Source organism: Bos mutus, chromosome 3 (genome assembly GCF_027580195.1).
Source record: "Bos mutus isolate GX-2022 chromosome 3, NWIPB_WYAK_1.1, whole genome shotgun sequence".
Lineage (NCBI taxonomy): Eukaryota > Metazoa > Chordata > Mammalia > Artiodactyla > Bovidae > Bos > Bos mutus.
The window spans coordinates 89,197,940-89,219,923 of NC_091619.1; the positions used below are offsets into that span (position 1 = coordinate 89,197,940).

At 41.1% G+C, this 21,984-nt stretch overlaps 1 protein-coding gene across 4 annotated transcripts in view; it reads left to right on the forward strand.

Moving 5' to 3' along the window:
* Positions 1 to 21,984, forward strand: part of USP24 (ubiquitin specific peptidase 24) — a 155,930-nt gene that overhangs the window by 127,898 nt on the left and 6,048 nt on the right. For 3 of the 4 annotated variants that reach the window (XM_070367966.1, XM_070367969.1, XM_070367967.1), the window contains 12 exons: positions 488 to 583; positions 1,460 to 1,563; positions 1,994 to 2,107; positions 6,771 to 6,867; positions 9,194 to 9,310; positions 9,695 to 9,787; positions 11,493 to 11,595; positions 12,740 to 12,861; positions 13,704 to 13,817; positions 15,695 to 15,760; positions 17,736 to 17,802; positions 19,226 to 19,304. In XM_070367966.1, coding sequence (XP_070224067.1) covers positions 488 to 583; positions 1,460 to 1,563; positions 1,994 to 2,107; positions 6,771 to 6,867; positions 9,194 to 9,310; positions 9,695 to 9,787; positions 11,493 to 11,595; positions 12,740 to 12,861; positions 13,704 to 13,817; positions 15,695 to 15,760; positions 17,736 to 17,802; positions 19,226 to 19,304 — 1,172 coding nt within the window. The remainder of the gene's footprint in view (positions 1 to 487; positions 584 to 1,459; positions 1,564 to 1,993; positions 2,108 to 6,770; positions 6,868 to 9,193; positions 9,311 to 9,694; positions 9,788 to 11,492; positions 11,596 to 12,739; positions 12,862 to 13,703; positions 13,818 to 15,694; positions 15,761 to 17,735; positions 17,803 to 19,225; positions 19,305 to 21,984) is intronic. The other variant, XM_070367968.1, reaches the window with a different exon arrangement.

The window sequence follows — 21,984 nt, forward strand, 5'->3', positions numbered from 1 at the left end:
GCCAGTGTCACAGAGCCAGGATTTAAATTCAGACTGTCCCATTACCCTGTCCAGACTTTATACACTAAGTAATCAAGAGCTAAGTAGCCAGAATCAAAAAATTTAAGAGAAATATGAAGTCTTTGGTAAAAAAAAAAAAAAAGGCAAATTAAGCCATCTGATACATGGAGAGCATGGAGTTGGTTGTATTTGGAAAAACTCTTAATTGTCCCTTTCCGCTCAAAGTAACAGACTAGAATTCACTTGTCCTTCACATGGTGGTTTTCCTGAATTTCCCAGAAGAATTGGGTTGTTTAATGAATAATAATTAACCTTTTTACAACTCTTTATCTTTGAAAGTTTTTCCTCTCTCCTTTTTAAAAAGTTCAAAGCTTGAGATAAGTATTTTATGAACCTGTTTTACCCTAACTTATCACTAAAAATATCTTCTACATATTGAATAATTTTACCCTGTTTCTTAAAAATAATTAACACTTTTCTTTTGTAGATGGTGAGAGATGAAAACCTCAAGTTTATGAAGAATAGAGATGTGTACAGTAGTGATTATTTCAGTTTTGTTTTGTCTTTAGCATCATTGAATGCCGTAAGTACTAGTCGGAGTTTTACTAGAGAAATTAGAAAGAATCATAGTTAAAAATCTTTCCACTAAAGCAATCAGAGGGTTTCCTTTGTGGCTCAGCTGGTAAAGAATCCGCCTTCAATGCAGGAGACCTGGGTTCGATTACTGGGTTGGGAGGATCCCCTGGAGAAGGGAATGGCTACCCAATCCAGTATTCTGGCCTGGAGAAGTCCATGGACAGTCCATGGGGGTCGCAGAGTCGGACACAACTGAGTGACTTTCACTCGCTCAAAGCATTCAGTGACTTATCCTTATTCTTACATGTTAGCATTTAGATTATATGCCCAAAAAATTCTCACAAATGTGTCAGTTACTGAGTGATATTCAAATACAGGCCGTATTCAGAATGTACAGTACAGATTGTGAATGAGTGTGGCTTTCCACTTCTTGGGTTTTTAAAGTGCTTTTATTATATTTTGTAAAGAATTTAATAGCCATAAGTGATGTAAATGGATATTGTGCTGTGAGGAGATTGATTATTATAATTTATAATCAGACATTAGTAGTCTCCAAGTGCTTCTTTTCCTAGAGTACCATGATCACCATTTGCCAATAAGGGGAAGACTTTCTTAGTCTGTTAGTAGATTACTTAACATCTTGTGGTCTAAAGGCTCTATTTTGAGAAGGCTTCATGTAAGAAATGCAAGATATCTTTCTTAATCTTTTTAAAATTTAACTGGAACATTTTCTATAACAAACTGGCTTTATTTTTCTTACTAGTATTTAACTCTATTATATATATTATTATTGTTATAGATCTTGTTACTCAGTTTGTAACAATGCATATTAATCTATAAAACTGTGGGGAAAAAAATCTCTTTTTTTCTCCCTCTCTCACAGACTAAATTAAAGCATCCATACTATCCTTGCATGGCAAAGGTTAGCTTACAGCTTGCCATTCAATTCCTTTTTCAAACTTATCTACGAACAAAGAAAAAACTCAGGTAAGAAATGTTATGTTTTCACAGTCTGTTCTGCAAAAGACATTATTAATTAAACAGAAGTTGAATTTATAAATTCAGACACTCAAAAATTCAAAACATTCTTTTAAATAGTTGAAGGCAATTTGTAATACATTCTGATGCTGAAGACATTTTTAAGGAATTTCTAATCCAGGAAGAAAGATGGAAAAAATAGAAAAAGAAATAACTGTGGTAGAAGTTTTAGATGCTGTTTATCTTTAGAACCTGGAGAAAGTTATATCCAGACCTGGGGATTGAACTAACTATCTGTGTTAGTCTAGCAATCATTGAATACATTCTTATCCTCCACCCTACTCCTGAGAAAAATGAAAAAATTTTTTTAAAAAGTGAAAGACACTCCATGAATTTATTTGCCGGGCTATCTAACATCACTGTCTTTGCTTTTTTAAAGGGTTGACACTGAAGAGTGGATTGCCACTATTGAAGCATTACTTTCAAAAAGTTTTGATGCTTGTCAGTGGCTAGTTGAATACTTTATTAGTTCTGAAGGACGAGAATTGATAAAGTAAGTGTCAGTATCTTGTAGTTGAAAGAAATTTGTTTCTCTTCCAGTGATTTAAAGCTGAAGTTTCTTGTAACGCTTTGTGTTTCAACTTGAAATTATTTTTCTTGTTGGAATCAATTTTAAGCAGATAGCCAGTTGCTCAGAGGCAAGCATGTCTTGAACGCCTGCTGTCATTCAGAGGATTCTCAAATACAAGTCTGCCCCCTCAGGGACTCACAGTCTGGTGTCAGATAAAGATCAGCAGTCCTGGGTTACTGCACAGTAATACCGCAATATTGCTGATATGTTTGGATTCTGGCTAAAATACTCTTTTTCAAAAATCTTTTGATGTATGTTACCTGTGATAGTATATTTACTTGTGTATCTGTAGTTAAAAAGTAATTTTGTTTTTCAAGATGGTCCAATCACTGTGACTGTTTGTACCTTACTCCCTCTCATTCTCTTATCATCAGAGAATTCAACATTCCTATGGGGATTGCAGTGAGCACCTTGATTTCTCAGTGTCCAGGCTCCTTTATCCCCAGGGACCTCCTCCTTCCCTCTGCCACAGCTGTCCTGGCTCACCACCCTAGCCAGTGGCCTTGCCTCAGGCTTCACTGAGGCACAAGTCTAGCAGATGAGCAGCAGCGCCCACCATCCCCTGTCACAAGTTACACACCAGCCAGTCTCTTCCCATCTTCTTTCCTCCTGATCGGATGGAAGAAGTGTCCTCTCGCCTCTCAAAATGAATCTCTCTACATGAGCAAGGCTTCTCAAGGAAGTTGGTTCTTTATCATTCCAGCATCTTTATCTTCGAGAATTTTCTACCAGGTCACTGCTGTCAGCATACAAATACACTCTCGTACCTCTCAACTTAAAGCAGACCACAGGGAATTCAGAAATGCCACTCCTTTCTCACAGGGAGTTCGTCATCCAGTGGCAAGTTAAGATCCAGAAACTCTTGGTCCCATTTCCCCTTCAGCTCTAGGTCTGAGCTGCTAACATTCATTTATTGGCTCATTTAGTGTCTCCATCTCCCCTAGTCCAGTGTGCCTCATACAGCAACAAAAGCGTTCCTTTTAAAACAAGGTAGATCATGTTACTTCTCTGCTTAAAATTTCTTCAGTGGATTCTGATTGCTCATAATAAAACCAAAATCTTTACCATAATAGAACACAAAAGGCCTCCCTTGAATATGGCTTTGCCTGTGTGTTTCACTATCCTCCTATCTTAGCATTCACCGGCTTGTTGATTCCTTGAACACACTAAGCTCTTTGTTCTGCAAAGACCTTTTTGCCTGTTGTTCCCTGTACCTAGAACAGTTTCCCCTCATCTCTGCATAGCAAACACCCTCTCACCCATCAGATGGCAAAGAGGATGTTCACTCCCTACCACCCAGTTTAAAGTAGGTCCACCCTGTGGGTTTGCTACTTTGTTTTGCCTGTCCCCTCTAAAGACGCCAGCTTCTTGACGAGCAGAAGCTATGTGTGTTTGATTCCCTGCTGTACACATAGAGCCTGGCAAGCTTAAGTGCTCAGTATGTGTGTGTACATACATGCATACAGTTCATAAAGAAAGAATAAACCAATGTGTCTTTCAAGCATTTTTGCCTGTCCTTTTAGAATTTACTTTAAAGATAATCTTTCACCCATTTTTCCAGCTCAATTCCAAAATATCCTCCCATCAGGACTCCTGAGTATTGTGTTAAGCAGTAGAACATCATAGACCCATCCATTTGAAAGGAATATGGCAAAATATTTATTTAACTCCCTTTTATGTTCAAGCAGGCTTGCTCTTAAATATCTCCAGAAAAACTCAGTAACTTCCTTTGATAGTGTGATTTGGTTTCTTAGAATTCCTACATGGTAAAAAGAATCTTAGTAAATTACCTAATCTAAATTTTTCCTGACATTTTTTAGAGTTTATTATATTTTGTCCCTTTCTTTATAAAACCCAATTACTCATCATTATCAGTTGCTCGGATTTCATTATTTGAAGAATTAATATTTTCTATTCTCTTTTTTCTCTAATTGGGTTTTCCTGGTGATTCAGACAGTAAAAAAAAATCTGCCTGCAACATAGGAGACCCAGGTTTGATCCCTGGGTCGGGAAGATTCCCTGGAGAAGAATAGCTACCTACTCCAGTATTCTTGCCTGGAGAATCCCATGGACAGAGGAGCCTGGAGGGCTACAGTCCATGGGGTCACACAGAGTTGGTCACAACTGAGCAACTAACACTTTCACTTCACTTTCACTTTTCTCTAAATACAATTTCTTTAGCACTTTTAATACAACTTAAGTTGTCAGTGTTACAACTAAAAGAATAAATATGCACTATATTAATACCTTAGTGAACTTGAAGAGGCTGTTATCTCAGATCAGCCCCTCCATGTAGTCCTCTTCAGGGGAAATTTTTAAGTGTAATTATAACTGTAAAAAATTAAACTAGAAGCTGTTGCTGTTGCTGCTGCTGCTGCTAAGTCGCTTCAGTCGTGTCCGACTCTGTGGAACTCCATAGACGGCAGCTCACCAGGCTTTCCCGTCCCTTGGATTCTCCAGGCAAGAACACTGGAGTGGGTTGCCATTTCCTTCTCCAATGCATGAAAGTGGAAAGTGAAAGTGAAGTCACTCAGTCATGCCCGACTCTTAGCAACCCTGTGGACTGCAGCCTACCAGGCTCCTCCGTCCATGGGATTTTCCAGGCAAGAGTACTGGAGTGTGGTGCCATTGACGTCTCCGAAACTAGAAGCAAATACTGCTTTTAAATTGATCTAAAAAATTACTAACCTGAAGATTACTTTACATCTTTAAAAAAAAATTTTTTTCCTCTGGAAATTTTTAAACATACAGCAAAGTAGAGAGCCTGTACCCGTCCCCAGCTCAGGTTGTCAGCATTTGGCCAGTAATGTTTACTTATTCCTATTCTACACATTCTCATACCTTTATTCTCTGATGTATTTTAAAGTAACCTTCAGACATCATTATTTCATTCTAAATTTTTCAGCATATATCTCTTAACAGGTTAAGGTAAAAACAAAAAAAAATTGTAAACACTTTACCATCGTCACTCCAAACAAAAATGATAATTCCTTCATATCACATCATCCTATACACAGTCACGTTCAGATTTCCCCAGATGTCTCAAAAGTGTCATTTTACCATTGAATTTGTACAAATCGGGATCCAAATGAGCTTCCCATGTTGTATTTGGTGTGTATGTCTCTTCCTGTTCTCTTAATCTGTAATCGTCCGTATCCCCACCACCTTTTCTGTCATGCCATGTATTTGGGGTGAGACGGGTCATTCGACCTATAGAGTTGCCCGTATTCTGGATTTCTTTGCATTCTCACAGTGCTTCCTAATGTCTGTGATAGGTAACGTGGAGCACCCCCATTAATGTTCTTCCCAAAAGAATTGTGCCTGAACCTAATCAGACCCCTAGGGCCAAATATTACACAAGTAAACTTCCCTAGAGTTATCACTTAGAACCTTAGTGGATGGTGGACCGCCTTTGTGTTGGGTTCACATTAGGTAGCTAATGCTTAGCATTAACAGTTACCTGGAATGAGCAGAAGTGAAGCATCCTGGGAAAGCTCCTGTCTCGTCTTCCTATGGGGAGAAGGAGGGCAGGGCTGTCAGCTCATCCTGCCCTCAAGACGGAGACATGGGCAGCTTTCACTGCTGTGACTTGAAAGAACACCTCATCTGGGCAGTTTTGACTTGGGTCATCAAAATTATGTTGTATTTAAATCTTTCTCATGAAACAGTGAGAATTTTCTGTTAAGAAATATTAGAAATAGTTAAGTTCTCACTGTGCTGATTATAGTAAGGGTTGTCATGTCAGAGTGCATGTATGAAGCAGAGAAAGGCTCACTGCATGTGGGAATGCATGCAGTTAGCTCTTTGCTCTAAGGTAGGTAGTTATCACTCTCACGCAGCCCCAGGGATACTGATGGTGCCACCCCCCCCACCCCTCCCCGCCACCCCCACCACACCTGAGGCTGCTGCATCTGCCACCTCGCTGTGCAGAGGGTTGGGTTAGGTCATGCCTTTTCAGCAAACAGTGTAGTGTCTGAGTGTAACACTGGGCGTATCGAATGTAATGGACATGCCTGGTAAGCCTTAACTGCTCTCGCTGTCGTCATCATAGGAGAAGAAAGGAAGGGAGCAGGGCCTTTTCAGCCTCACATGCTTCCAGGAGGACCACGTAATAAGTCAGAGCTGGGAGAGGAAAGGAAAGGGAAGTGAAAATCGGATGGCAATGTAGGTGAACAGAGGGTTTAGGAAGTACTGTGTTGACTGAGAACTCTTTTAACTAGTATCCTATTCTGAGAAATCGAAGGGGTGCCAGGGAAAATTACTCCTGAGTAAACGGAATTTATAAAACCTTAGGTTCTTTGCTTTTATATCTCTTGAAGTCCAAATTTACATTTATACAGATACTCATCTTAGGGGGAAAAAAGGAAGAAACAGAAAAAAAATCTTAACTTCCGAGTGCAAAGGTCTCATTTTTCCTCTTTCATCTTCTTCCTCTCTCACGAGGGCCTGTGTGTGCCAACACTCAGGAGACTTGAACTGACATTTTGGAGTAATTTTTTCCTTGGATAGTAGACGGGACCCGTGTTGGGAAGGTTGGGTTATAGAAATCTGCTTGCTTTTTTACACCTCTTCCTCTCTCTGTTAGGATTTTCTTGTTGGAGTGCAATGTGAGAGAAGTACGCGTTGCTGTGGCCACAATCCTGGAGAAGACCCTAGACAGTGCCTTGTTTTATCAGGATAAGGTCAGTCTTGTTTTCTAAATACTGTTTACACATTCGGTTTTTACCAAATGTTTCAAATTGCACATAATAAGAAAAGAAGCCTAGGATTAGAGTCTGGTAACTTTCCACATAAAAATGCATGTTCCGTGAACTGACGTCCTGATCAGTGCCAGGCTGGAAGGCGTTCTGTCCTCTCTTCCTCAGATCCCAGACGTCAGGGTAGGCTCAGAATTCAGATCTGCTTTGATCTGCATCAGGGCTTTTTGTCTAGAACTCTTCCCTCTCAGAGTCTTCTCCCAAGAGTTTGTGCTCAGTCTCTGCGTAAAGACCAGCCTGAGTCTGGAGTCTGTAGTCTAGACCAGCAGTCATTTTGAGCCACCCCTGGCTTTGTCTCTTTCTTCAGAAGCTGTGTTCATGATCTGAACCTTCATTTGGCAACGGACCAGACGGTGCCATCCATCCAGGGGCACTGGCCACAGTAGCTCCTTCTTTGATCTCTGTTATTCCCTAATCCTTGTTCCTGTTGTTCTGAATTTCTTCCTCTTCCTAACCCTGTTTTCTGTAACATATTTTCTTCTAGTTCACAATTCCACACGCGCTCAAACAACATGGTATTTATTACCATTCTCAGTTTCCCCCAAATTTTAAGTCTTAGGGACATAAATGACATGAGTCTGATTATTCAATCTGTTAAGTCCTAGCAAATACAGCAGTAACGTCCCAAGTTTGCTGTTTCAAACAGCTGACACTACATGGAAAACTTTGAAAAATGTTGTATTCAGAATGAATTGGCTCCTTATAAACGTTGGCTGGAGGCAGTGTCTCAGGGAGCTAAATGTAAATTCTGGGAATTGCTGCTTCAAATTCAGCTGTTGGCTTTACTGTTCAACCCTGAGCAAGTCCTTGCAGGAGGCCGTTGGTGCAGTCCCAGTGCATGGCACCCAAGCACTTAGTTCCTTCAACATTCCTGAGCCGGGGCGCTCTATTTGCAGACAAGTTTCAGTCCAGGATGGAGAAGGAGGTCAGATACACTCTTCGGGAAGGACCTAGAAGAAGAACACTGTCCGTCTCAGTTCCAAGAATCCTAAGAAAGGGGAGGGAGGTTTACTCTAAGGCAGTGGCTTTCAGTCAGCTTAAACAGCAGAACCATTCTTCACAAAACCTTACTTGGTTGCAGAATATTAAAAAAATAAGTCATTGGGAGCTGCCTAGGACAGCTTAGATACCGTTGCTCTGAAGTACCCTGTGGAAGTTCTCTGAGATAGTTAACGTAAGAATGTTCTCCCGCTCCTGCTTCCTCCCATGTACCAACCCAGACAAAGGATAAAGGCAGAATCAATGCAGTCTACTTACAGATGGGGTCAGGCCATAGCGCGTCACCCCACCAGCCTCTAAAAGCAGGACTGCAGGCGGAGGAAAGTGAAGGGAGTGGTGGAGGATGTAAACCATTGGCCTCAGTAAATTCCACTTGATCCTCAGCTGTTGTTATATTATGTCTGTTTCCCCCTTAATGGAAATGGTGCCACTTGCCACCCACTTTATATTGGAAAGCACTTTGAAATGGAATGCTACATGCATGGTAGATTTTACTGTATTTATAATGAGTATGACAGGATGGATGGGAATATTTCAAAAGCCTATGAGAGCCTTCTCCAGAGGAAAGGAACTGACAAGAGTAGTAAGCCGGGTCTCAATCCTCAGGTCACACATGGATTTCCAGGGACTTGTCCAGAAACAGTTGGGGTGGGAGGGGAAGAAGAAGCAATGTGATAACCAAAATGGTTTCTAAACAAATAAAATGTTTTTCAAAGCTTTCCATGAGGCGTCAGCGGGCTTTCAAGTAAGTTCACAGTTGAGTTGATATTACCGTTGTCATTCTGTCAGGCTGTTGCTCTCCATTTGCTCCATTGGCTTGGTTCCTAGCCTCTCTGCCTGTGTCTGTGTTTTTTATTCTTTGCATCTGTGATTATGTGAAGAAGTAGCGAAGTGGAGGGAGGGATTCAGAAGTGTTTCCTCTAAAACCCCTGCCTTTTTTTAAAAAGACAGAAAGAACTGGGCTTTTTAGAAAATGTGACCATTAGGCAGTGGAACCATGCCCTTTAGTCTGAAGGCGAGGAAACAAAACCAGGCTTTTCTTTCATTATTTCTACAGTTCTACCAGTCTTCCTGGAAGATCAAATTGATAATTCTGTTTCTGCTCTCCAAAGCATAAATCCATCTGAATCTGAGACTGGATTGTATCAATCAGACTTTTCCTTTTGTTCTTATGGTGGTTTATTTCAGGTTAATCCTATTACAGATGTCCATCTTACATTCTTTTTCTTTATGTAATTTCTCCTCTAACCAGTTAAAGAGCCTTCATCAGTTACTGGAGGTACTACTTGCTCTGTTGGATAAAGATGTCCCCGAAAATTGTAAAAACTGTGCTCAGTACTTTTTCCTGTTCAACACTTTTGTGCAAAAGGTAAATGATTTTTTTTTCCACTAGGGATTTATAGTCTAAAGGAATTTTATATATGCAAAACTTTTATATTGGTCAACATAGGACCTATATGATATAATTTTACAAGTGTTCCTTTTTAAAAATCTTCAATTGTGTGTTATATTACTTGTAAGAATCCAGCATAGGTAGGTGGGGGTGATTTCTTATTGTTGGAGCAAGAGTCTGCATTGAAATGAGGGGCCATTGTGCAGCACCACAGGGCTGTTAGGTTTTCAACAAGTACTTTCTATATGTAAATTGTGGCATTTAAACACTTACTACTTAAAGCTTCTCTCTTGGCTGTATTTTTGGAATAGCTTTCTATCTGGATAAGAACATAATTTGTCATTCTGTTTCTTATGACAGCAGGGGATTAAGGCTGGGGATCTCCTTCTGAAGCATTCTGCTCTGCGACACATGATCAGCTTCCTCCTCGGGGCCAGCCGGCAGAGCACCCAGGTACTGCCTGCTTTTCCTTCATACAGCCCAGTGACCTGGCCACGGTTTTGGTCATAGCCACAGTGTCTCTCTTTGTAAGTTTCATCAGAGTTCAGGTACAACAAGTGCTGTATAGCTTTTAAAATTCTTTGGAGTTTAGTTATTTTTACAACCTCCTCATAGAATTTATTTAAATGCCATAACCAGTGGGAATGACTAACTCAGACATCAGTCAAAATGTGAAGTGCCAAGTGTCCTAGGAGGAAAAATGGGTTCTGCTCGGGGAATTCAAAAGCCTTCAGAAAGAGTGACACGGGTCCTCCTCCACTCACTCTCTGGGACTGTGAGCAAGGCCTGGTGGAGGTGCTTACCTGGGATGCTGTCACAGGCCATTATTCACGTGTGAAGTTGAACCATTAAGTGCTGAGCAGCATTGCTGCAGTTGTGATACTCATATTCAGAAAATGAAAGGGAAATGTTTTTTTTTTTTCCTACTATTTTTGGAATAGTAGAGTCAAATATATCCTCAAAGGACTCTCCTGTTTGAAGTTCCTATGTTGGTGTGTTTTTTCCAATCATTATATTTCTTCTGTTTGATAGATTTAAAATACATAAAATGTCAACATGCTGTAATGATAAATACTATGTATGGAGCAGTTATTATGTGCCAGACACAACCGGTTACTTTTCATGCTCTACCTCTGAAGTTCACAGTTCAGTAAAACAGGTAGTTTCATCCCCCTTCTTGGGCAAGAATTACAGCTGAGAGAAATTGTGACTCGTTCAGGATCACAGGACTTAAGCTCTAGTTTCCACTGTCTGTGATTCACTGCCTAGGGAAGCTTTCCTTTTTTTATTAAGGGAGACAGACTTGTCATTTAGGCCTCCTCTCCACTTCCTGTCATACCACCTAGCCACTCTGACTCCTTAATGTTGAAAACGGGACTTCTCTGGTTGTCCAGTGGCTAAGACTCCACACTTCCACTGGAGGGGGTACAAGTTCAATCCCTTGTTAGGGAACTAAGATCCTGCATGCCACACAGTGTGGCCTAAATAAATGCACTGACAGTAACTTGCTCTGTGTGCTGATATTATGTTGAGTATCAATTTTTTACTTCAAGCTTTTCCTTCTCAGGGGCTCCATTAACACTGACGATTATTTTAAATTCATTGTAATTTAAATAATATTCAGTTTAATTAATGATGTTGTATTGTATGATTAATATTGTTTTGCATTTATGGAGCACATAAGTTTGAAAACGTTCTCACCTTTAATGTTTCATTGGTCCTCCCAACCATGAAGTGGGTGCGGAACAGGTAGTGGGTAGGTTGTCCCCGTCCTGATACAAGGAAGTCGGGTAGAGAACTCGCCCACATCCGCACAGATCAGTGAGTGGCAGAGGGGGCCAGGCCTGCAGACCTCCAGCCTCACGGGCTTTCCCCACTGTACTGGTGCAGGAGAGTTACCTAGCACATGGTGAGAGCTCAGTGCCTAAATAGGACTGCATGATAGTATTTGTTGTAGAATACAAATCCATATATATCTGTGTTAAGCCACTCTTAAGTTGGCTTAAAACCTGTGAGTTTTCTGTCCTTTGATCTCTCGTACTGTCAAACATTGAGAAAGAATGTGGCTCAGAATATCATGCACCCACGCACCTCTCCCTTCCTTGTCCCTCGTTTCTCACCAGAGCACTAACACCCACTTTATTTTCTCCGACAACAGATACGTCGGTGGAGTTCTGCACAAGCTCGAGAATTCGGGAACCTCCACAACACGGTGGCATTGCTCGTCCTGCATTCAGATGTCTCTTCCCAGAGGAATGTTGGTAAGCTTCAACGCCTGTCTTTAGTATGTCAAGGAAATGCAGAGATGGTGAGTTTGTGAGCAACACGTAGAGAATGATAATGTTGGCAATTAAATGTATGTTAGTGGCTTCTCATTTGGCTATTTGATATTTGAGGGATGCTTAAAATTTTTTGTTTCAATTCATGTTAAGCTTCACCTTATTTTTACTAGTTTGTCACAAGAGAAAGTCAATAATTTATTTGGGGTGGGATATTGAAGCATTTAAAAACACTCTGGGTTTAAAGGCTACATTTCTACACTGTTGGCAGGCCTTATCCTGACAGCACCACCACCAACAGCACCGATAGCGCAGTAAAGCTGCTGTACAGTCCTCAGTGTTCCGCGTGTTGTGCCGCTGCTGGGGCTCTCAGTTTGTTGTGTTGAATCCCCTCAGCAAACCTGTGAGGTCGGTTCCCCTTCTGAGTGTGCGGGAGCTAAGATGGGGAGAGCGCGAGTAACTCCCACATCTCACAGCTGGTCAGAGGTGTAGCAGCCAGTGTGGAACACAATCCTCTGACCCCAGAGCCTATGGCAGGGTTTTCACATCTTCTGACCAGGAAACTAGATTAAAATCACAGTGCATCCCTCTGACCTAGAGACACTGTTGGCTCTCTGAGCAATGTGGGGGAACTCTCATATAGTCAGACATGAGCTAGACTGTGCTTGCTAAATTCTGATTCACCAATCTAAAAGATGAAGCTACCTCCTCTGTGAGTTCAGACGGGTCTGCGAAAGAAAATTGAGAGGGAGCGTCCTTGCTTGTCTGGCGTGTAGGGTAACCCCTTCCATGTGAGAGATTCTGCTCAGCATTGGCAGTTGTTTAAGCAGCAGAAGTGCCTTGTCCTCGGTGTCTTCAGAGGCACTTTGGGCCTTTTTTTTTCTCATTTTAAACTTCTTCGAAAGGATTATCTTGGGTGTGAATCACTGGGAGTCTAGGGATTTAACAGTTAGTCCAGGGCATACATTGAAAGAGAGAGGAAGCCTTTTCTCAAGTCTCATGACTATGAGAGACGGCTGTACATGTTCAGCAGTTGGGTGTGTGAATCTTGAGGCAGTCGCCTTACCTTGTAGACGTCGGTTTCACGTGGTAACATGAGGTGGCTTTTTCCTTTGATTTCCTAAAGCTCCGGGTGTGTTTAAACAACGGCCGCCTATTAGCATTGCCCCCTCGAGCCCCCTGCTGCCCCTCCACGAGGAAGTCGAAGCCCTGTTGTTCCTGTCTGAAGGGAAACCTTACCTGTTAGAGGTATGTCCTTGTTCCACTAATGCCATTTTCCTTTTATCTGTTATCTTCTTTTTGAGGGAAAAAAATACCTTTTGTTATTAGTTGTATTTTGTATGTTACTCTCGTATAGGGGAGTATAGTTAAGAAGCAATTATTTCAAATTAGTTTTACTTCCTGTATGTATGTCAGAAAGAAATAGGCAGCTGAGAAGAATATTATTTGTCCACCCTGCAACTAAGAATTGGGCCTCCAGGTCCCAGGAAGAGGTATATGGCACACACACACCACCACGGTCCCCCGCCGAGTCACAGTCACTCCATTTATTATCAGAGGGTTTATTCCCAATCTTGTGTGTGTCCTTGGTCCTGAAATACTACAGCTCTGAAGCATACGGGTTTTTCAACCTCAGGAGTATAGAAGTGAGCTCTTCACAACCTCCTGTTGAGGTCCCTCTCCCTTCCACCCAGAGCTACTGCACCTTAAGAATGTAATCTTCCAATCCTTGTTCTGTAACTTGACTTTTGTATGTATGACTTGGTGAACATAATCATACTAGTTTTTATTTACATCAACAATGCTGTGCTATATCTTTTTTTTTTTTTAAGGTTAACGTCATGTATTTTTTGGACCTATCAGCGGTTATTTTAATGGGGGAGATCCCCTTTTAAAGTCTGATAAAAGTGACTGATAAAAGTGAGAAAAAGGTACACATTTGCACAAATTGTGTTAACTCTCAGACAGACTCAAACTATTTTGAGGCAGTGTTGATGGTCCTTCATCTGAGTAGATTTCAGTGAAAGTCGGAAACAGCGTTTTAACAGGGAACTGTGACAAAAGAAAGACTCCTCTTCTACCCTCACTAGGTAATGTTCGCTCTGCGAGAGCTGACGGGCTCACTGCTGGCGCTCATCGAGATGGTGGTGTACTGCTGTTTCTGTAACGAGCATTTCTCCTTCACCATGCTGCATTTCATTAAGGTAGGACCTCGTGAACACCTGTGGTAGCCTGCGAGCCTGCAGTTGAGACCTAGGAAAGCATTTCTTCTGCTCCCAGGCGCTTTGCTTCTTTTAATAACTTTAATTGTTTTCCTAATCATAAAAATAGTATAGACTCATTTTTTAAATGAATAAAAAAAATGCAGAATCTCACCATTTATGATGATCAGCATGAATATTCTCTCACGTTTCCTTTTTCTTTTCTGTGTGTATATTTTAACATAATTGGGATTTTATTGTCTATATGATTTTTGTGCCCTCTTTTTTCAATTGACATTATATTTAATGATATTCCATATCATTAAAAGCTACCTGAGTGTATTTCATGTATCTGTCATGTATCACAATTTACTCAGCCATTCCCTTCCCAGTGAGGCACATTTGCATTGGGTGCAATTTTTAACTATTAAGAATAATACTTTAATGCTATGGTGACCATTATTGTATAAAATGGTTTTAAAGTTTCAGGTTATTTCCCCAGTCCACATCTAAAAAATCAAAAGTAGACTGATTTTTCTCACCTTCTGAAGTAGTAATATATGTAGTTCATTATGAAGCTCTGATCAGTGTGTAGTAATTACTTATGTTTCATTTTCTGGATGCCAAGCACAGTTCCAAGCGTATTTGGTATTTAACTCACGTAATTCTCTAGCACATAACTCCTGTGAGGTGTAGATACTGGAATTGAAGGTGCTGAAGACACCAGTGCCACACAACTAGTAAGTGGCAGAGGGGGAGTTTGAATATCAGCAGTGTGGCTCCAGGGCTGTGGTCTTACCTACTGCCTTGCTAGGGATTACTAGAAAAACCTTTAAGCCTATGCATACCATTTTTATTCATTTTTAATCTTTTAATTTTTAATTCCATGGAGAATACATGACTTCATTCCCTTTGTGAAAAAGTATGCAAAGTCCATCTCGACCATCACCAGCCAGTATTGTCACGTCGGTTACGTGTCTTTCCACTCTTCTTTGTGTGAAATTACAAGAGATATTTTAGTTTGCCCCACACCTTGCCTGCCCCAGGATCTGTAATAGTGATACAGGTAGTGTTAACAAGTGGCTGTGACCAGTGGGTCATGCCTCCAAGCTCTATTAAAGTATGTTTTGCCCTCAGTGTCTTCTGTACAGATCTGCCTGTATCAGGTTGATTGAGACCTCTCTTTACTGTTTACTAATTATATAACGAAGGAGAGTTTCCTCTTCCGAAAAACAAGAGGAAATTTGCCCAGACCTCACAGATTGTGTAGATTCCATGAGGCATGATACATGCAGTACTTACTTAGTGCCACACCCGGCACCTTGCACACGCCCTGTCATCATGCAGTGTCCTCTCCCACTGCATGCTGTGTGTAAGGTTATTAAAATGCACAGGGCTGTGAGTTTTCTCAGCCTTGCTTTCTTCATTTAGTGTGTCTTGGCAGATTTTTCTACTTCCTAAGCAGACTTTTCTTATATTTCACTTACAGCGTATTGATCTCAGAACACTCTAATTAGCATTCTCATAGCTACTCAAGAATAGTCAAGAAAACAGAATAAGTATAAATGAAATATAAGTACAAATTGAGGCCTGTTTAGTGACTAAAAACCCTCTCCCTTCCTTTCTGCTTCTTTCCCTTTCTCCTTCCTAATTTCATAGTGAAATATCATGGAGGGTTATAGCAGGGAGGGTTGTGGTATTGTTTCAGTCCCCAGACTTAGCATTTGGGGAACTGAGACCCAGAGAAGGGAATGACTTGCCCAAGGTCAGCCAGGTGGTGGTAGAACTTAGGCTGGAGTCCCAGCACTGTTGATTGCCACTCCGACCTGCTTTTCACTGAAGACTTACTGGAATCTTTGTGCTTTTAAAAAATATTTCAGAACCAACTAGAAACAGCTCCACCCCATGAGTTAAAGAATACATTCCAACTACTTCATGAGATACTGGTAAGTCATGAATGTTTTGATTCACTTGCATTTAGATATTTACTAGGCAGCATGCATTTGCAAATAAAAACTGTATGTCCTTGTGTTGCTTTTGCATTCATTTGGTCTGCACTCACCAAGTCCTCTTCACATCACCCATTCTCCTTGCTTTAACTGATTCAGAGGTGAGTGGTAATAAATTTCGTTATGTTTAGTGAAGGAGCTAGACAAGGACACAAGCAATTCTAGTGCAGAAAGCAAAGGCTTTACTTACCATGCACAGAAAATGGTGCTCAGCTCAAGTGTGATCTTGTGTGAACCTCGCAAGAACCAGGAGAGGTGAATGGCTGGCTCTGCAGCCTGTCCATGTGCTACTGAAAATATCTCTATGAGCCACGGAACTGAAATGTAATCCACTATAAGGTGCAAAAGGCAGGGGAAAAAATACAACTGCAGTCAGTGAAATAAGGTATTATTAGAAGCTGAACTTAGAGAAGTGGAGTGACCTGCCCAAGGACATCGTCAGTAACTGACAGTCAGGATCTGAGCCAGGTGACTGGCTGTGGAGCCTGTGCTCTCTACAAATGCCTGGTTTGCTCAGTGACTGGAAGAGGTAGGACTAAAAGGAGTGGAAACTGGTGGGGCTTGGGGAAGGAGCCCAGACCAGACTAGGAAGAGTTCCAGGTTCCAGTGCCTGTGGACTTTTTCCCTGGAGGCCAGTGGTGACACACTGGTAGCCAGGTTCCACCTACATGTCTTGTCTATTTGGCCCAAATTGTTCTGTTCTTTAATTTCTGGATGCCAACCTGTCTTCAGAAATCAGGTCATCTGGCCACCCTGGTCTGTTTCCTGCGTGCTCCAGCCACCCAGAGCAGTGACAGCATGTCCTTTCCGTGAAGCTTGTGGTCTCTCCAGTTCCCACTGCCTCAGCACTGCTGTTGTCTGCCACGTGGCTCATTTCTTACCATCTCGGACTCTGTAGACATTTAAGTCAGTAACTTCTGCCATCAGTGATGGACACCATGGAAGGGTTTGCGGCAGGAAAGTGATATAACCTGATTTATGTCTTAGAAAGATTACCCCAGCAGTTGTCTTAAAGGATGGGCTAAAGAAGGAAGCAGGGTTGGAACTGGAAAACCATATAGGAGTCTGTGGCAGTAATCTGCGTGTACAATACCAAGGCTTATGCTAAGGAGAGACCAGAGCAGAAGGGGCTAGGGCCAGAACAACAGGTGTTTAGAAAGAGAATCAGTGGAATTTGGTGACTGACTGTGAACCAATGAGAGAGACTAGCCCAAGAACTATTTAAAATAAAGAGCGGGCGGTGGGATGCGGACTGGCTTCCCTTTAGGTCCCTGAGGCCTTGGCACAGGGTAAGCATTTAATAAACACTTTTGAATATGGAGATACATCATGGGTGCCATTTCTAAAATGCCTGACTCTCTGGTCCTTTGCCTCCTTTTGGTCCTAGCGCTTTTGTAAGATCATTGCTTCTCAGGACTGGGACTGAGTGATGTTCATCTGCTCAACAGCAGACCCACTTAGTTTATTGAATTGTGCACGGCTCAGTGTCAGGCGTTAGAAGTACAGCAAGAGTGTGCCATAGATCCAGCCTTGTGTGGTGTGGCATAAATCTCCACACATCGACTTGTAGAGCCTGTATTATATCAAAACTTTTTCACAGGTTTTTGCGAACCGTAAATCTCTTATCTTTGGGATAATGAAATACATGTCCTTATAACCCACAGAGAACCCTAGAGTCAGTTCTTAAGGGCATGTATTAGGAAATGTGTGGATCTTCAAATACTGCTTAATATTTTTTTATCTTTAGTTTGAAATTTAATATATTGTTGAAAATATGGCAATGACATATTTGTTTTTGGTTTTACTATGTTAGTAACTATAGTCCCTTGAACAAGTTATCTTTAAAGGCACCAGTGGCTGTAACACAAGTTTCTTCTTTCATTTACCAGCCTTTGTCTCCTGCTCCTCACAGGTCATCGAGGATCCCATACAAGTGGAGCGAGTCAAGTTTGTGTTTGAGACAGAAAACGGATTACTAGGCAAGTATGGCTGCCCTGTGAAGAAGTGCCTGCAGTAAAGGTGCAGAGAGCCCATTGTGCCAGCCGGCCTCTCCTCCCCAGGGTCTGCCTGGCACACTCTGCCTGGCATGGATTGCTGAGGAATCCAGGAGTTGCCTGGTCAGGCCTGTTAGACTCCCTCAGTCTAGTCAGGAGATTTAAAGCCAGAGGATCTTACCACCCTGAACACTCCTGCTTTTCGTAAGACAACAGCTTGAGGTCCTTTTACTGGGTCAGGTAAGATTCAGGGGTGCTATGACTTTCTTCAGCAAGCTAAAGGTTTGCCACTTAACAAGAAACCTTTCTTCCACTCTGTAGCCATTGAGGTGGGAAAAGACTAAAACCTTACACTCAGAGTATTGTCAAGCTCATGAAATGCAATTTATTTTTTTCTTTTAACCTGTGATATGAATGCACCCAAATTTTTATTATCTGCTCATAAAAGTTTTTTGACAGCCTTTTCTTTTTCAGAAGGCTAAAGTGGTTTAATGAGCTATTTCTTAGAAAAAGTTTAGTTAAAAATAGTCTTATCCAACTCCCACCATCCACCTGTATTCCCAGTTAACTTGAGTCATTTTAGACATTGCTGTGTGTTTAAAAGAAGTTTTAGTATCTCCTTTTATTGCAGAAAAGAAATTCATGCTTAAAATGTTTTGCAGTTACAACATTCTAGACCACTGCTTTGAAATGGTGCTCTCTGCTCTGAGCAGCACCCAGGCTCTCTGAAACTTACAGACCATACACGTCTCAAGGGCAGGGAGCAGGCATTACAGTCATCCCTTGGTAACCATAGGGCACTGGTTTCAGGACCCACTTGGACACCAAAACCCATGGATGCTCAAGTTCCATATCCCCTTCATATCCATGGTTCTGCACCTGAGGATTCAACCAGCCACAGATTGTGTAGTGTACTATATATATTTATTGAAAAAAATTCACATACAAGTGGACCTGTGCAGTTCAAGCCCATGTTGTTCAAGGGTTGCCTATATTTTTCTTTAAATGCCCAAAGCACAGACCAGTAAATATTTGTTGAAGTGAAATAGTACCATAAATCTCCATTTATCACACTGAAGTATTTTAACTGCTCTTTGTCAGTATTGCAGTGAATGGAAAACTTTGCAAGTCTCTAGGTGAAAAATCAGCCAATATAAATTTTAGTTCTTTTCAGTTCTTCTGAAAGTCAAACCTTCACCACCTTGTATTTTTCTTGAATCCTACTTAAAGTAGTGTTTCTGTCCATTAGAACTTGGAGAACCCTGTTAAGTCAGCATACTGTGCTTTGGTTAAGCTCCTCGTCTGCTTATCAAGTTTGCTGTGAATGTTCAGAACAGCAGCGCTGCTATTACCTGGGCCTGCTGAAGTTTAGTGCTTTATTGTTAAACTTTCTTCCTTTATTCTTCAGCTCTGATGCACCACAGTAATCATGTGGACAGCAGTCGCTGCTACCAGTGTGTCAAATTCCTTGTAACTCTTGCTCAAAAGTAAGTATTGACTCAAAATGCAGTTGAGTAAATGATGTTTTTAGTTACAAGTCAGATATGACTCAAGGAAAAAAATTCCCTTATTTTGGTACCTAGGGAATCTGAGCCAGCCAGGGCACACTTGCTTGGATGGTACAGACAATTATTCAAACAATTTCAAAGAGACGTAAAAGGGGAGCATTAAAAGTAACAGATCTTATGGGATCCAAGGGCAGGGAAAGTGCTAAGCTGACAGTTTGTGCAGGAAGGAGAGGAGTCCAGGGCGGGTTTAGGGACCTCAACAGCAAGAATTCATGAACTATCACTCAAGATACCTTTAGTTACCTATCAGCTGTGTCAGCTTCTAGGTCCCCACTTTCAAAACAGTCTCTCAAGAGGCCAAATCATTTAACAGCTACTTAACCCATGAACCCAGGCACTGTGTGAAATATCGCCTATATTCTCATTTAACATTTTCAGCAATCTTAGGAGGTTAGGTGCTGTTACTAGTCCCATACCATGGGTGGTTTAAGTGACATGCCTGCCGTCAGAGCTAGGACTCGAGCACAGGCTGACTGACTTCAGGGCAAAGGTTCTTTTCTCCTTTTATTTAATTGTGCTAAAATATGTGTGTGTTAAGTCACTCAGTCATGTCCAACTCTTTGCAATCCCATGGACTGTAGCCCACCAGGCTCCTTTGTCCATGGAATTCTCCAGGCAAGAATACTGGAGTGGATTGCCATTCCTTTCTCCAGGGGATCTTCCCAACCCAGGGATCGAACCCAGGTCTCTTAGATCTCCTGCATTGGCAGGCGGGTTGTTTACCACTGGCACCACCTGGGAAGTCCCTAAAATATATATAACGTGAAGTTCACCATTTTAGCCATTTTAGGTGTACAGTCCAGTGGCATTAAGTACATTATAGCGTTGTGCAGCCATCACCATCACCATCATCTATCTCCAGAACTGTTTTCATCTTCCAGAACTGAAATTCCATAGCCATTAAATAGTACTTCTCCACTCCTCCTCCCTCCAGCTCCCAGCAACCATCCTTCTACTTTTTGTCTTCATGAATTTGACTGTTGTAGATACCTCACATAAATAGAATCATACAGTATTTTTCCTTTCATGACTGGCTTATTTCCCATAGCATGACATCTTCCAAGGTGTATCCATGTTGTAGCGTGTGTCAGAATTTCCTTTCTGTTTAAGGCTGAATAACATTCCATTGTATAGATATGTATATGTACTGCATTTTACTTATCCATTCATCTGTCAGTAGATCCTTGGAAAGGTTCTCAATGAACCTGAATTATTTGCAACTTCAGCTCCCCTATTTATTTATTATGTTGGCCCACAAAAGATCAGAGTGACTGCATGCTAATCCAAGGTTATTTTTTTTAATTGAAGTATAGTTGATTTACAATATTGTGTTAGTTTCAAGTGTATAACAAAGTGATTCAGTTAATATTATTTTTTCAGGTTGTTGTGTATTATAGGTTGTTACAAGATACTGAATATAGTTCCATGTGCTGCACAGTAAATCATTGTTTCTAGTCTATTTCATATATAGTAGTTTGTGTTTGGTAATCCCATACTCCTCTAACTTACCCCTCCTTTCACCCTTTTCCCCTGGTAACCATAAGTTTGTTTTCTGTGTCTGTGTGTCTGTTTTTGCTTTGTATATAGATTCTTTTGTATTATTTAAGACTCCACATATAAATGATACTAAGTATAATATTCTCCAGGTCCATTCATGTTGCTGCAAATGGCAATATTTCATTTTATGGCCACGTATGGAGAACATGACAACCACTCCAGTATTCTTGCCTGGGAAATCCCATGGACAGAGGAGCCTGGCGGGTTACAGTCCATAGGGTCATAAAGAGTCATACACGACTGAAGCAACTTAGCACATGTGTGCCTGAGTAATATTCCTTTGTGTAAATATATATACATCACATCTTCTTAAACCAGTCTCTGTTAATGGACACGTAGGTTACTCCCATGTCTTGGCTGTTGCAGATAGTATTGCAGAGTAAACATTGGGGTGCACGTATCTTTTCAAATTAGAGTTTTTGTCTTTTCAGGATACATACCCAGGAGTGTAACTAACCCAGGATCCCAGGATTACTGAGCAGACAGCACTGCCATCACTGAGTTTTGCACTGAGCTCTCTTTAGCTTAATTTATTTTGCTGCAGATTTTTCCTGATTCTTAGCTATCCTTGGACTTATACCAGAATGAGAAATCTGTTGGGATTAATCTGCTGCATTTGAGCATCCTCAACAGATTTAAATGAGAGCTCCATCGAAATAGTACATGAACACACATTTTCCAGATGACATAATATTGTAAACACAGATGGAGATCATCCTGCCACAATTGTGGGTTCGTTAATGAGGCTTCATACTGACAGCATGTCGTCATAATGACATAAAAGGCTAAAAGAGTGGTATTTCCAAGTAGTGTTGGGGCCACATAACATATCTGATGCCAGCAAACACCAAGTCCATATATTAGTAGTGTCTTTATATGTACTTCCATATCCTGCACATATCCCATTTCATTACATATGTTAATGGCAGTCTCCCCATCGGTACTATCTTCAAATTAGGACAGCTTTCTAGGTGGGCAAATACAAATGGAAAGGGCTCCAAAAGCAGGTTTTAAATTGTTTTTCCCTCATATCATTCTTTCT